Source organism: Scyliorhinus canicula, chromosome 2 (assembly GCF_902713615.1).
Source record: "Scyliorhinus canicula chromosome 2, sScyCan1.1, whole genome shotgun sequence".
In the NCBI taxonomy this organism is placed as follows: Eukaryota; Metazoa; Chordata; class Chondrichthyes; order Carcharhiniformes; family Scyliorhinidae; genus Scyliorhinus; species Scyliorhinus canicula.
Window position 1 is genome coordinate 233,933,725 of NC_052147.1, and position 16,617 is coordinate 233,950,341.

At 49.4% G+C, this 16,617-nt stretch overlaps 1 protein-coding gene across 13 annotated transcripts in view; it reads left to right on the forward strand.

Annotated features, from left to right (window-relative positions):
* The window catches only part of parp9 (poly(ADP-ribose) polymerase family member 9), a 126,173-nt gene extending 112,753 nt beyond the window's left edge, over positions 1–13,420 (forward strand). For 4 of the 13 annotated variants that reach the window (XM_038789803.1, XM_038789801.1, XM_038789799.1 and 1 more), the window contains exons 12-13: positions 11,657–11,831; positions 13,038–13,410. In XM_038789803.1, coding sequence (XP_038645731.1) covers positions 11,657–11,831; positions 13,038–13,327 — 465 coding nt within the window. In that variant the 3' untranslated portion in view covers positions 13,328–13,410. Of the gene's footprint in view, positions 1–11,656; positions 11,832–13,037 lie in introns of all 13 variants that reach the window. The other 9 variants (XM_038789798.1, XM_038789811.1, XM_038789802.1 and 6 more) reach the window with 4 other exon arrangements.
* The last annotated feature ends 3,197 nt before the right edge of the window (positions 13,421–16,617 follow it).

The window sequence follows — 16,617 nt, forward strand, 5'->3', positions numbered from 1 at the left end:
CCCCCTCAACACCTTAGCCGCCGCCGGCCTCCGACCCGTCCGGGACCTCGATCGATCCAATGGGGGATCCAGTATCGTGTTGAAGTCCCCCCCCCCCATGATCAGGCCCCCGCCTCCAGATCCGGAATGCGGCCCAACATAGAACATAGAACGATACAGCGCCATACAGGCCCTTCGGCCCTCGATGTTGCACCGACATGGAAAAAAAAACTAAAGGCCATCTAACCTACACTATGCCCTTATCATCCATATGCTTATCCAATAAACTTTTAAATGCCCTCAATGTTGGCGAGTTCACTACTGTTGCAGGTAGGGCATGTGCCGCATAAACCCCGTATCGTCCCAGTTTGGGGCGTAAACATTCACCAGCACCACCCGCTCCCCCTGCAGCTTACCACTCACTATCACATACCTCCCGCCACTGTCAGCCACCACATTTGTCGCCTCAAACGACACCCTCTTTCCCACCAGGATCGCCACCCCCCGATTCTTCTCATCCAGCCCAGAATGAAATACTTGGCCCACCCATCCCTTCCTCAGCCGAACCTGGTCTGCCACCTTCAGCTGCGTCTCTTGGAGCATGGCCACATCCGCCTTCAGCCCCTTCAAGTGCTTAAACACCCGGGCCCGCTTGACCGGCCCATTCAGCCCCCTCACATTCCAGGTTATCAGCCGAATCAGAGGGCTCCCTGCCCCCCTCCCCTGCCGACTAGCCATAACCCATTCCCTGCCCGCCACTGGCCAGCTCCCCCCGCTCGGCCTGTTTCCCACGGCGGCAACTTCCCCCCCCCCCCCCCCCCCCCCCCGCGGCACCCCTGCATACTCCAGCTCCTTACTGGCCATTTCAGCAGCAACCCGGTACCCTCCCCAACCAAGGCTAGGACCCCTCCTGGCCGCGCCCTCCCCTCCATAGCACTCCCGTGAGCCAGCTAACTTCTGCTGACCCTGGCGACTCCCGCCACACCTCCGACCCCTCCCCACGTGGGGCTACTCCTCCTCGTTCGTGCCCATCAGCAGGCCCTCCTCCTCCCCCCCCCCCCGCTCTTGCGCGGGAAAATAACAACCACAAAGGCCCGCGCTTCTCAGCCCCGATTCCACCCCCCATCACCCCGCAGCGCAGGAAACCAGAGGAAAGCCCGCGCTTTCGCCCTGCCCAACCCCGCCTCCTCTAGGGCAACTCCCATTGCCGGTCCCAACCACCAGCTCCCCGCACTCCCAGTTTACCTCCCTGCCCGAACCCGTCCACCAGACCCATACAAAAAGACATAAAGACATCGCCCCACCCATCCTAAAGCCAACACACATCCTGCATGAAACAGAGAACCCCCTCCAAAAAAATAGACAGTTACATTTACATACAAAACCCCCATCCCTGACCCTCAGTTTGAGTCTAATTTCTCGGCCTGCACAAAGGCCCACCGCCTCCTCCGGGGACTCAAAATAATGGTGACGGCCCTTGTAGGTGACCCACAGACGCGCCAGCTGCAACATGCCAAACTTCACACTCTGTCTGTGGAGCACCGCTTTCGTCCAGTTGTACCCGGCCCTCCGCTTAGCCACCTCCGTACTCCAGTCCTGGTAGATCCGCACCACCGTGTTCTCCCACTTGCTGCTCCGCTCCTTCTTGGCCCACCGGAGCACACACTCACGATCCACGAACCGGTGAAACCGCACCAACACCACCCGCGGCGGCTCGTTCTGCTTGGGCCTCCTAGCCAGAATTCTGTGGGCCCCCTCCAACTCCAGGGGCCCCTGGAAGGACCCAGTTCCCATCAGCGAGTTCAACAAAACGACCACATAGGCCGCCAGGTCCGACCCCTCCAGCCCCTCCGTGAGGCCCAGGATCTGTAAATTTTTCCGCCTCGACCGGTTGTCCAGCTCCTCGAACCACTCCTGCCACTTTTTATGTAGCGCCTCGTACATCTCACCTTCCCGCGAGGGCTGCGGCCTCATCCTCCCTTTCGGAGGCCTGCTGCTGCAGCTCCCGGATTGCGGCCCCCTGGGCTGTCTGAGTCTCCAGCAGCTTACCGGTGGTCGCCTTCAGCGACTCCAGCGGCTCCACCTTAAGCTCCTAGAAGCAGCGCCGAAGGGTCTCCTGCTGCTCCTGCGCCCACTGCCTCCACTCCTCGAGGGCTCCGCCGGCCGCCATTTTGTTCTCCTTCCCCCGCTTTTCCAGAGGCGCTGCCACCGCTTTTCTGCTCACCCCACTCCTGGTCCGGACCATAGAACCCTGGGGATCTACTGCAGACCCCTTCCCACGTCGGGAATCATCGTCAAAGCTCCGTTGGGGGCCCTGAAAAGAGCCCCAAAGTCCATTTCTAGCGGGAGCTGCCGAACGTGCGGCTTAGCTCCGCATAGCGGCAACCGGTAGTCCTTCCGAAGAGTTATTGACGGGACCTCAGTCCCAGACATGACACCGTCGCCTGCAAGGATATTTCCGCGTCCATTTCCAAGCCAGAGTCATTCCCCTCCTGCTGGGCCAGACGCTGGGCCATCTGTAGATAGTTGGGTCCCCTGGCTGATGGTGGTTCGTGGCACGAAGGGATGCCAATGCTGCGGTGGGCATTGTGTAGCACGGCTCCCACATCTTTGGGTGGCCCAAATGCTTCCGCTGATCTCTCCCCTGAATCCTAACTTTGTAGGAGACTGTTCCCGTTCTCTCCAGCAGGACACCTGAGAACCAAAGTGCCCCATGACCAAAGTTGAGGGCATAGACCGTGTCCCCTGAGTGAAACTGCTGCCCTGGTGTTCTCTGGTCAATGTGCCGCTTCTGCCTCCTACTTTCCTGCTGAGGTTCGGAAACGTGAGGCTCAACCGAGTTCTAAGTCTTCAGCCCATCAGCAGCACTGCAGAGACTACCCTGTCATCACATTAGGCGTTTTGCGGACGCAAAAGTAACTCCTGCAGTTGTGTCTCCATGGGGTCCATGGTTTGCTTTTTTATGGCCCTTTTAAAAGTCTGGACCGCCCTTTCTGCCAGGCCATTAGATGGGGGATGGTACCGGGCGGTTCTAATAGGCCGGATGCCATTCCGTTTTGCAAACATAAAGAACTCCTCACTCATGTAGGGTATCCCATTGTCCGTCACCAAGACCTCAGGAATCCCATGGGTGCTGAATGAGCACTGAGCTTTTCTACAGTAGCCCTGGACATCGTCGAGGCCAAATTGTTAATAAAAACAAAGAACAAAGAAAATTACAGCACAGGAATTTGTGCCCTCCCAGCCTGCGCCGATCCAGAACCTTTATCTAAACCTGTCGCCTATTTTCCAAGGATCTACTTCCCTCTGTTCCCCGCCCGTTCATATATCTGTCTAGATGCATCTTAAATGATGCTATCATGCCTGCCTCTACCACCGCCGCTGGCAAAGCGTTCCAGGCACCCACCACCCTCTGCGTAAAAACCTTTCCACGCACATCTCCCTTAAACCTTCCCCCTCTCACCTTGAAATCGTGACCCCTTGTAATTGACACCCCCACTCTTGGAAAAAGCTTGTTGCTATCCACCCTGTCCATACCTCTCATAATTTTGTAGACCTCAATCAGGTCCCCCCTCAACCTCCGTCTTTCCAACGAAAACAATCCTAATCTATTCAACATTTCTTCATAGCTAGCACCCTCCATACCGGGCAACATCCTGGTGAACCTCCTCTGCACCCTCTCTAAAGCATCTACATCCTTCTGGTAATGTGGCGACCAGAACTGCACGCAGTATTCCAAATGTGGCCTAACCAAAGTCCTATACAACTGTAACATGACCTGCCGACTCTTGAACTCAATGCCTCGTCCGATGAAGGCAAGCATGCTGTATGCCTTCTTGACCACTCTATCGACCTGCGTTACCACCTTCAGGGTACAATGGACCTGAACTCCCAGATCTCTCTGTACATCAATTTTCCCCAGGATTCGTCCATTGACCATATAGTCCGCTCTTGAATTGGATCTTCCAAAATGCATCACCACGCATTTGCCTGGATTGAACTCCATCTGCCATTTCTCTGCCCAACTCTCCAATCTATCTATATTTTGCTGTATTCTCTAAAAGTCCTCCTCGCTATCTGCAACTCCTCCAATCTTAGTATCATCTGCAAACTTGCTAATCAGACCACCTACACCTTCGTCCAGATCAGTTATATATATTACAAACAACAGTGGTCCGAGCACGGATCCCTGTGGAACACCACTAGTCATCTTTCTCTATTTTGAGACACTCCCTTCCACCACTACTCTCTGTCTCCTGTTGCCCAGCCAGTTCTTTATCCATCTAGCTAGTACACCCTGAACCCCATGCGACTTCACTTTTTCCATCAACCTGCCATGGGAAACTTTATTAAACGCCTTACTGAAGTCCATGTATATGACATCTACAGCCCTTCCCTCATCAATTACCTTTGTCACTTCCTCAAAGAATTCTATTAGGTTTGTAAGACATGACCTTCCCTGCACAAAACCATGCTGCCTATCACTGATAAGTCTATTTTCTTCCAAATGTGAATAGATCCTATCCCTCAGTATCTTCTCCAACAGTTTGCCTTCCACTGACGTCAAGCTCACAGGTCTATAATTCCCTGGATCATCCCTGCTACCCTTCTTAAACAAAGGGACAACATTAGCAATTCTCCAGTCCTCCGGGACCTCACCCGTGCTCAAGAATGCTGCAAAGATATCTGTAAAGGCTCCAGCTATTTCGTCCCTCGATTCCTTCAGTAACCTGGGATAGATCCCATCTGGACCTGGGGACTTGTCCTCCTTAATGCCTTTTAGAATACCCAAAACTTCTCCCTTCCTTAATGTCAAGCCACTTTGAGTGGGCGTCCACAATGATGAGGAAGATGGACCCCATGAAAGACTCTGCAAAGTCCGCATGCAGTTGCACCCATGGACGCCCTGGTTATTCCCATGGATTAAGGGAGGCCGTCGGGAGAAGCTTCTGATGTTCCTGGCATGCCGGGCAGCTGTGTATGACCCTCTCAATATCCCCATTGATGCTGGGCCACCAAACATAACAATGGGCCAGCATCTTCATCTTAGAGGTGCCCGGTGACCACTGTGTAGGTCCTTCATCAGGGACTCCTGATCCTGACCCTGCGGTGGAGTGACTACACAGGCTCCCCACAATATGACACCGTCCTACACGCTGAGCTCCGAGAGCTTCTGGGCAAAAGGCAACAGGAAGGGCCTGCATTCCGCTACTCAAAAGCATGTGGCGAAGTTTTGACAGTCTTGGATCTGGCTGTGTCCATGCTCGTATCTGAGTAACCGTCACTGGCAAGCTATCCATAAGATTAAGAGTATCGACCACATCATCTACCACTGGCGGGGATGGGGAATTCATGGGCAATGGTAGATGACTGAGAGCATGGGCAATTGTGTACCCGGGTGGTTTTGAAATGAATATTCATACTTAGCGAGTAGAAGCGTCTCACGCTGAATTCTGGCTGATGCAATGGGAATGGGGGGAATTTCCTTATCTTCCCTAAAAAGGTGAAGCATTAACTTGTGGTCAGTCACAATAGAGAAGTGCCTCCCGTAAATGTATTGGTAGAACCTTTTGACTCCAGGTTTTTCCATCAAGCCCTCCTTCTTGATTTGAACATATAGAACATAGAACACTACAGCGCACTACGGGCCCTTCGGCCCTCGATGTTGCGCCGACCTGTGAAACCATCTGAAGCCTATCTGACCTACACTATTCCATTTTCATCCATATGTCTATCCAGTGACCACTTAAATGCCCTTAAAGTTGGCGAGTCTACTACTGTTGCAGGCAGGGCGTTCCACACCCCTACTACTCTGAGTAAAGAAACTGCCTCTGATATCTGTCCTATATCTATCACCCCTCAATTTAAAGCTATGTCCCCTCGTGTTGGTCATCACCATCCGAGGAAATGGACTCTCACTGTCCACCCTATCTAACCCTCTGACTATCTTATATGTCTCTATTAAGTCACCTCTCAGCCTTCTCCTCTCTAACGAAAACAACCTCAATTCCCTGAGCCTTTCCTCGTAAGACCTTCCCTCCATACCAGGCAACATCCTAGTAAATCTCCTCTGAACCCTTTCCGAAGCTTCCACATCCTTCCTATAATGTGGTGACCAGAACTGCATGCAGTACTCCAGGTGCGGCCACACCAGAGTTATGTACAGCTGCAGCATGACCTTGTGGTTCCGAAACTCAATCCCCCTGCTTATAAAGGCTAGCACACCATATGCCTTCTTAACAGCCCTATTAACCTGGGTGGCAACTTTCAGGGATTTATGTACCTGGATGCCGAGATCTCTCTGTTCATCTACACTACCAAGAATCTTGCCATTAGCCCAGTACTCTGCATTCCTGTTACTCCTTCCAAAGTGAACCACCTCACACTTTTCCGCATTAAACTCCATCTGCCACCTCTCAGCCCAGCTCTGCAGCTTATCTATGTCCCTCTGTATCCTATAACATCCTTCAGCACTATCCACAACTCCACCGACCTTCGTGTCATCTGCAAATTTACTAACCCATCCTTCTACACCCTCTTCCAGGTCATTTATAAAAATGACAAACAGCAGTGGCCCCAAAACAGATCCTTGCGGTACACCACTAGTAACTGAACTCCAGGATGAACATTTGCCATCAACCACCACCCTCTGTCTTCTTTCAGTTAGCCAATTACTGATCCAAACCGCTAAATCACCTTCAATTCCATACTTCCTTATTTTCTGCAATAGCCTACCGTGGGGAACCTTATCAAACGCCTTACTGAAATCCATATACACCACATCAACAGCTTTACCCTGATCCACCTGTTTGGTCACCTTCTCAAAAAACTCAATAAGGTTTGTGAGGCATGACCTACCCTTCACAAAACCGTGTTGACTATCGCTAATCAACTTGTTCTTTTCAAGATGATTATAAACCCTATCTCTTATAACCTTTTCCAACATTTTACCCACGACCGAAGTAAGGCTCACAGGTCTATAATTACCAGGGTTGTCTCTACTCCCCTTCTTGAACAAGGGGACAACATTTGCTATCCTCCAGTCTTCCGGCACTATTCCTGTCGACAAAGACGACATAAAGATCAAGGACAAAGGCTCTGCAATCTCCTCCCTGGCTTCCCAGAGAATCCTAGGATAAATCCCATCTGGCCCAGGGGACTTATCTATTTTGACATTTTCCAAAATTGCTAACACCTCCTCCTTTTGAACCTCAATTCCATCTAGCCTGGTCGACTGAACCTGAGTGTTCTCCTCGACAACATTGTCTTTCTCCAGTGTAAACACTGACGAAAAATATCCATTTAACGCTTCCCCTATCTCCTCTTATTCCACACACAACTTTCCACTACTATCCTTGATTGGCCCTAATCTTACTCGAGTCATTCTTTTGTTCCTGATATACCTATAGAAAGCCTTAGGGTTTTCCTTGATCCTATCCGCCAACGACTTTTCGTGTCCTCTCCTCGCTCTTCTTAACTCTCCCTTTAGGTCCTTCCTGGCTAACTTGTAACTCTCAAGTGCCCTAACTGAGCCTTCATGTCTCATCCTAACATAAGCCTTCTTCTTCCTCTTGACAAGTGCTTCAACTTCCTTAGTAAACCACGGTTCCCTTGCTCGACAACTTCCTCCCTGCCTGACAGGTACATACTTATCAAGGACACGCAGTAGCTGTTCCTTGAAAAAGCTCCACATTTCGATTGCACCCATCCCCTGCAGTTTCCTTCCCCATTCTATACATCCTAAATCTTGCCAAATAGCATCATAATTGCCTTTCCCCCAGCTATAATTCTTGCCTTGCGGTATATACCTATCCCTGCCCATTGCTAAAGTAAACATAACCGAGTTGTGATCACTATCACCAAAGTGCTCACCTACATCTAAATCTAACACCTGGCCGGGTTCATTACCTAGTACCAAATCCAATGTGGCCTCGCCCCTTGTTGGCCTGTCTACATACTGTGTCAGAAAACCCTCCTGCACACACTGCACAAAAACTGACCCATCTATAGTACTCGAACTATAATATTTCCAGTCAATATTTGGAAAGTTAAAGTCACCCATAACAACTACCCTGTTACTCTCGCTCCTGTCGAGAATCATCTTTGCAATCCTTTCCTCTACATCTCTGGAACTATTCGGAGGTCTATAGACAACTCCCAACAGGGTGACCTCTCCTCTACTGTTCCTAACCTCGGCCCATACTACCTCAGTAGACGAGTCCTCAAGCGTCCTTTCCACCGCCGTAATACTTTCCTTGATTAACAATGCCACACCCCCCCCTCTTTTACCATCTTCTCTGTTCTTACAGAAACATCTAAATCCTGGAACCTGCAACAACCATTCCTGTCCCTGCTCTACCCATGTCTCCGAAATCGCCACAACATCGAGATCCCAGGTACCAACCCATGCTGTAAGCTCACCCACCTTATTCCGGATGCTCCTGGCGTTGAAGTAGACACACTTCAAACCAGCGTCCTGCTTGCCGGTGCCCTCTTTCGAACTTTTAACCCTATCCCTGACCTCACTACTCTTAACATCCTGTACACTGGGACTACAATTTAGGTTCCCATCCCCCTGCTGAATTAGTTTAAACCCCCCCGAAGAGCACTAGCAAATCTCCCCCCCCCCAGGATATTGGTACCCCTCTGGTTCAGGTGAAGACCATCCTGTTTGTAGAGGTCCCACCTACCCCAGAATGAGCCCCAATTATCCAGGAAACCAAAACCCTCCCTCCTGCACCATCCCTGTAGCCACGTGTTCAACTCCTCTCTCTCCTTATTTCTCACTTCACTAGCACGTGGAATATCATTGTTCTGCGTCTGCCAGGGTCCTTGAGATAAAAGCGATGGGTGTTCTAAACTGGGGCCCAATTTGCTGGGGTATGACTGGTTGCCAATCCTGCAACTGACAACAGGTTTTTCAGATGGGCACCAGGATTCTGGGCAAATACTCCAAAGAGTTCTGGAAGCGTCTGGGCAGGGTAAAAGGGGCCAAGGCCCATATCTATGTGGATCCTGACGCTCAGTCCCGGTACTTTCGGGCGAGGCCCGTCCCCCAGGCATTGCTTGCCAAGGTTGACACAGAGCTACAGCGCCTGAAGGATCTGGGGTTTATACGCCCTGTAAAATTTGCAGAGTGAGCCACACTCTTAGTGCCAGTAAAGAAGCACGACAAATCTGTCCGACTGTGGGAATTACAAGCTCTCAGTAATCTGGATCTGTAATGCCTGGATCTGTACCCTATGCCTAGAGTGGAAGATTTGTACACAAAACTAGCTGAAGGGTGTTCTTTCACAAAACTTGACTTGAGCCATGCTTATTTACAGGTAGAGCTAGATCCAGTGTCTGGAAAATGTATGACCATAAAGAGTTATTTGAATACACTCGCCTTCCGTTTGGGGTCTTAGCCGCCTCGGCAATTTTCAGTTTGTAATAGAAGGCATCCTGCAAGGTCTACTAAAGGTGACCATCTATCTGGACAATGCGCTCATCATGGGTACCACAGAGAAAGAACATATGGACAACCTGCCAGAAGTGCTCAGGTGGCTTTCCCAAGTGGGTGACCAGCTAAAGAGGAGCAAGTGTGTGTTCCAGCTATAGTGGTGACTTACTTAGGATACAGGGTGGAGAGGGATGATCTACACCGAGTGGAGAACAAAGTTTGGGCCATAAAAGGGGCCCCAACCCTGAAGAACAGCACTGAACATCAGTCATTTCCAGACCTGGTAAATTATTATGGAAAGTTCATTGTCAAACTAGCCCACTTATTGGCTCCACTCCACACAGCTCCTCACACACTATGATCCAACTTGGCCGCTAATCCTAATGTGCAATGCCTCCCCCTATGGCATTTGGGTGGAGCTGGCCCACAGATGGGACGATGGCAACAATCAAGGGAAGATGGATCGACTGTTGCCCATGTGTTACCGGAGTTATGGTGGTCCCCACGATGCTCAATGGCTTGTTGGTATAGGCCTCCAACCTTGACTTGGTGTCACACAACGTCAATGGCCTTCATGAAGTTGTCAAAACATCTGATGGTAAACAATGGAGTTGGCAGCTCCAGTGTCCATTTCCATCACTACAGGATACCCATTTACTTGCAACGCAACCCAGATCGGTGCTACCTTCGAGCTGTGGCACAATTCAGCTGTTTCAAACAGTCTTCCTCATCCAGGGGGGCCACGTGCAAGGCCCTGTCTCGCTATGATCTCGGGGGCTGCCTCAGATAGTGTTTTCTGCACTGCATTTGGCAGCTCAGGCCATCACATGTCCTCCGACCACTCATTTAGCAATGTGGTCGGCTCTCCCCTTTGTCCTCGGGGGCGGTATCCCATAGGTTTGTGGTTGTTCCTGAGTGCTTGGCCTGGCTGCAGAATTGCTTCTGCAGTTTCCATTTGGGAGGTGATCTGGCCTGACTAGCATTGCCCCAAGATGCAGCGGGAATTCAAAACAGGAGGGGGGTGCAAACTATGGACGCCATAGTCCCTGGACACCTGCAGATCCTTTCTCTGCGTGCTCACGGGATAGTGACAGCTCGATGGTCCATTTTAAATCGAAGGTGGGCTCCGCCAACAACATCCTCTGAGTGGCCATGTTATCTCACAAACCAGCCTATCCCTCAACATTTCAGAACGGAACTGCCCTAACTTGCAGTGCTCTGCCAGTCATCTAAGGAAGGTTAAGAAGTCAGTGACTGATTCTCCTGGAGACCGCACCACTGTTTAATACCTATGCAGCTGCATGATAATGGAAGGTTTAAGGTTATAATGTTCAGATACCAACCAGCTCATCAAATAATTTGAATTCTGGTGTGGCCGGGTAAGTCTTTAAAATTCCAAAAGTCAAGGCTCCGCAGTCGGTCAGTAGGATGACTTTCTGATGGTCTTCCCCCAAAATACTGTTAACCTGGAAGAAGTACCTCATGCGTTCAGCATACTGGCTGCAATCTTCCAGCCTGCATCAAAGGCTTCCAGCTTACCAAGCAGTGGCATCTTAAACTTTTATGTCCACACGTTCCGGGATAGTAATCGTCCTGGATGGCTAGGCGGTTCCACAAGCGAGTCCAGAGTCTCCTTTGTCCTTGTCACAAGATTAGTAACTTGAAGAAGCCAGCGGTATTGGAACAACGCTTTATTGAAAAACATACAATACTCTGCCGACAGCAGTAACTTCTTCCCAATGCAGGCATTGTTGGGACAACTAACAACTCCGAGCCTTGCTTGGACTGGCTTTTATGTGTTGCTCTTTAACAAGCTCCAGCTGGGTGGCCTCCACCCCCTACCTGGGAAGCTCATACTCCACAGGTTCCATGGGGAGATCAACAGTGGTGTCCCGTGGTCCTCATGGGGATTATGACAGTTTGGTACCAACTGATTTAGGTCTTGGTACATCTTTTTAGGCTATTGACTCAAACTATAAGCTTGTGTGTTTTGCGTCATTGTTATCTGAACTTGATCTCCTTGCTGGCGTTTCCATCAAAGGAAATTGGATAATTTCCCAAAAAGAGGCAGGATATATATATATATAAAACAGAGACATGAAATTGCACTGTCCCAATTATTTATTTTGTTTGAGTTGTATGTGGATGTTTAGTTATATTCAAAAGGTGAATGCATTACTATCATCAAAAAAGTACCATTCCAGATGTTTTAATAAAAGTATTGCTCCGATACAGGTTGAAAAAATAGAGAATCCTGTTTTGTGGAATTGCCATTCACTGAAGAAAGAATTGGATACATCAGCTCCAAAGATTGACAGCCAAATCTCTACATTGTACCAGAGAGTTCCAGAGCAGTTTTGCAATTATATCTGTAGAATTGGATTTCAGGAAATGTATTCACGAGACTATTGTAAGTATTTTTTATTCTGTCATAAAAATACTTAATGAAATCCTGTGATATCATCCTGTAGTACAGTAATTATACTTTACTGAATACCTGTTCCAAAGTTTAGTTTTATTTAACCAGTCTAATTATTAACAAGGAAATCCATAACATGTCCAGTTATGGAATGGATTTTTGGAATGGGAATACGAAGAATGTTTTTTTAAATTACTTTTTCACTCTTCGTTATTCGAAAAGTATGTTCATACAACTAATATTGCCCAGTTAGAATCTCATTTTGGGCTGAATTTAATGCTGATGGTGATAGTCCCCAAGTTGGGCCAGAAACCCTGGCAACCCTGCCACTGCAATTTCCAGGAGCCCTGACGTGATTTAATTCCCTTTAGGCAATTAACAGCCTGGTGTTGCGGCTCCCATCACTTTAAGGGAAGATATCCCACCTCCAAGAGCTGCTGGCTAATCAGAGGGCCAACAGTTCTTCAGTCCGCTACTGGCAGTGATGGATACTGCCGGGATTGCAACCAGGCAGGAGCAGAAATGATGGAGGAGGCAGCAAGAGGATTGGGCTGTCCAGGGCAAGTCGAGCAGGCCCTGGTGAGAGATGGGAAGTTGTTGCTGAGGTCCAATTGGTGTTTTATTGGGGGTTAACCAGGATGAAGGGTATGTCCAAGGATCATAAGGTGCTCAGTCTGGTATATCCATCAATCTCCAAACTGGTAGGGTGGTCCCTAACTTTTACTGGATGGTTGGCCTATGTGATAGCGGACACCCCCCCCCCCCCCCTCCCCCTGAACCACTGCAATCAGAATGCCATCAGAGAGAGGAAGAAATCCTTACAATTGGTTAACTATGGCATCAATGGCTTCTAGGCAGGGAGACTTCATAAACTTTCCCTGGTCCTGAATGAATCATAGTCAAGAAGGCAACGCACACTTCATCCTGCCCACAGCCTTTCCTCTTGATTCTATGCCCCTCCTGTACCACCCCCATTCACCCCCCACCCCCTCTCCCCCCACCCACCCAGCCCAGATCCAAAGGGCCAGATTACATTCCATCCTTTTAATTTAAGAGTGATAAAGGTCAAAGATGTGGATGCAACACTCACCTGATTGGCCTATCTTTTGGGTGGAAAAGATATATCAAAGCTAAACAGACTCATGGTGGGGGGAAAATAATTTTCCTTTAAATTTATATATTGTTTTCATTTTATAGCGAGAAGGTTTGGTGATGGGATCTACTTCATCAATGACCTGGGTCATCTCATGAAAGAAATCGCTGATGTTGGGAAAATAATTCACATTTTTGAAGCCGAGGTTTACACTGGCAACTGTTGCAAAATTCCCACATCTCATGTTTCATTAAATCAAAGAGATTATGATTGTTATGAGTACAGTGAAAATACTATGGACAGTGTACATCCATTCAAAACGTATGTCATTTATAATGGTGTTCTAGCTTATCCGAAATATCTTATTGCATGCAGAAGGCGGCTGAGCATGTGAACCATCTGTTAAATCTGATCAGTACTGTATCCATAAATTTCAGTTCCAACAGCATAAACTGGTTAAGTTTTAATATATGTGGCTTCAATCTATGCATATTACAATTCCTCCATTGTGGGGCGGGTGGGTACAGAGCATTGCCAGTCGCATCAGGACAGTGAAGGTTGCTGATCCTATTTAATTGTTGCTAATTTAAGAAGTTAATTCTCAACTGCAAACTCACGTGAGCAGTTCTGAGTATGTCAAAGTATTTGTCAGATCTATAATTCCTGCCCTAGATACACCGCAGAGAATCTATTTTCAGAGCAAAGTATTAACTGCAGGTTGTGTTCAGGACCAGCATCAAGCAATGCACCAGGTCAGCATATGTGCCTCTAGAAGTCGCTGATCCACTGCATTCAGGATCAGGAGAAAATAGCAGCAGGGTGTTGGATTTGGAGGAGTACTCAAAGATACGCTGGGGAATCCTTCTTGGAGGTTCCCAGATAAGCATTTGGACCACAATTGTTCAGAGACACTAGCTTCCCCTGGACAATTGCGCAGGGCTGCGAACCATCTGACAAAAAGAGATTTAAGTTGCTAACTTCAGATGGTTTTGCCAATGTTACACTAATAGTTACTCTAAAAAGTCAGAAGGAATAAAACCTCTAACTTCAGCGTCACTATTTTATATACCCAGATTGATCCCCGCAAGGGATCCCCCCCCCCCCTCGCCCCCCCCCCACTCATGATCCCACAGGCGACTCCCCCCACCGCATCCACTAAGCATCATGCCATGCTACTACACACTACACCCCCCCCCCCCCCCCCCCCCACAATCTGACCCGACTTGGCTGGACTCCTTCCCTTGATTGACCTGGTCCCCCACCAACCACTTCCAGTTAATTTCCCACCCTGACCGTTACCGCCTAATGTCGAATCCCCCCCCAACTATGAGGAAAGGGCCCTGCAGGTGACGGGGGTGGCCGGGGATAGATCGGTCACCAACGTGGAGGTTGGCACATGTTGCAGAGATGAAAACCCACTGGCTGGCACCCAGATGACCTGTCCATAAGACCATAAGGCATAGGAGCAGAATTAGGCCACTCAGCCCATCGAGTCTGCTCCGCCATTCAATCATGGCTGATATTTTTCTCATCCCCATTCTCCTGCCTTCTCCCCATAACCCCTGATCCCCCCTTATTAATCAAGAGCCTATCCATCTCTGTCTTAAAGACACTCAGTGATTTGGCCTCCACAGCCCTCTGCGGCAAAGTGTTCCACAAATTTACCAACCTCTGACGAAGAAATTCCTCCTCATCTCTGTTTTAAAGGATCATCCCTTTAGTCTGAGATTGTGTCCTCTGGTTCTAGTTTTTCCTCTCTCTATCCACTCTATCCAGGCCTCACAGTTGAGTTAATGCCATATAGACTGACCCATCCCTCCCATTGACCATATGTTCATTCTCTCGCATAATTTCCGGCTGATGGCATTGGCCCATCTGGGGTTGTACCCTCACTGCATCCCATGAGAACACCACTTTTGTGAGGGCCACGAAGAATCCAGCGCGAGTTTGTAGTAACTTTATTTCCAATAATATATACATAGCAGAGTTCACCACTGCTTCTTTCACTAGCTGGTACCACACTGGCCAGCTCTATTTATATAGATGCAATTGCTAATGATTTACACCACCCCTCCTCATTGGGGGAGCTCACACTCCACCTGAGTAGCTCATGCTCTGAGGTGCAAGAGGGAAATCTGTCTCTGGGCTCCTGCTGCCTCTGTCTGTAACCCTGCTTCTGGACCTGGCGTGCTATTCTGTATGCTGGCTGCCTTTTCTGGACTTAGAAGCCTGGACTACAGAAAGGGGGAGCGCTGCGACGATGATTGAATGGAGAGAAAGGAGAGCCTGTTGCTGCTGCCAATTGCTTGCAGGGGAGAGAGGAGAGTGCTTGCCTGGGACGCACCTCGGGGCAAAGGACCATGTTATGTTGAAAAAGGGATGGGTGGCCAGGTATTCACTTGGGTTTCATTCAAGGTCACGGGGGTGGGCATCCTATTGAGTAAAAAGACGTGATTTGTAAGTACCAAGAAGGTGCGGGATCCAGGGGGAGATACGTGATGGTGAGCGGGCTGCTGGAGGAGACGCCAGTGGTGCTAGTCAATGTATATGCACCAAATTGGGGGCGACTTGAATGTTGGGGTTTCAGAGGGGATTTCTGGGAGCGTTTCTGGACCTGGACACGCATCAGTTGATTATGGGAGGGGACCTCAATTGCGTGCTGGAGCCGAAGGTTGACAGATCGAGGCCCAAATCAATGGAAAGGCTGAAGTTGGCAAAGGAGCTGGGAGGGTCTCTGGAAAGGATGGGCATGGTAGACAGGTGGAGTTGAGGTTGACAGAATATTTGAGGGCACCCACGTAGAGCGATTGGCGAAGAGAAACAAATTACAGGGGCAGTTCGACAGGCTGATGATGGAAAACGCTGTTGGGCAGCTACGGAAGGCGAGGGAGGTGCAATATGAACATGGAGAAAAGACGAACTGCATGCTCGCCCATCAGCTATGGAGGCAGGCCGCATCCAGAGAAATCCTGAGAGTACAGGCAGGGAAAGGGGAAGGTAGTGTCGGAGCTGGGGAAGATAAATAAGGGGTTCAGGGAGTATCATGAGAAATTGTTTACGGCCGATCCGTTGTGTGTGGAAGAGGACATGGGGCGGTTTCTAGGTGGGCTGGAATTCCCATGGCTGGATGAGGAAAAGAGGCAGGCGCTGGAGGAGCCATTAGGGTTGAGAGGGGTGATGGAAAACATACAAGGGATGAAGTCAGGAAGGCCCCGGTTACCCGACGAAGTTCTATAAGGAGTTTATGATGGAGTTGGCACCATATTTACTGGGGCATTTAGTGAGACGCTGGAGAAGGGGGAAGTGCTGGAGACACTGACCCAGGCGACGATCATGTCTTTCTGAAGAAAGGGAAGGACCTGCTAGAATGTGGTTCATATACTCCCATATCACTATTGAATACAGATCTGAAACTTTTGCCTATGTGGACGGATGCATTCTGGGGGTGGTTGCAGAGGACCAAATGGGCTTCGTGAAGGGTAGGCAACTTTCCAGTACCCGAGGTGGTGGTATCTATGGGCACGGAGAAGGCTTTTGACCGGGTGGAGTAGCAGTACTGTGAGGTTCTAGGAAGGTTTATTTTTGGGCCAAAGTTTGTGGCATGGGTGTTTGCTGTACATGGTCCCCAGTGGTGAGTGTACGGACAAACGAGATGAGTTCACGGAGCTACAGGTTGCATAGAGG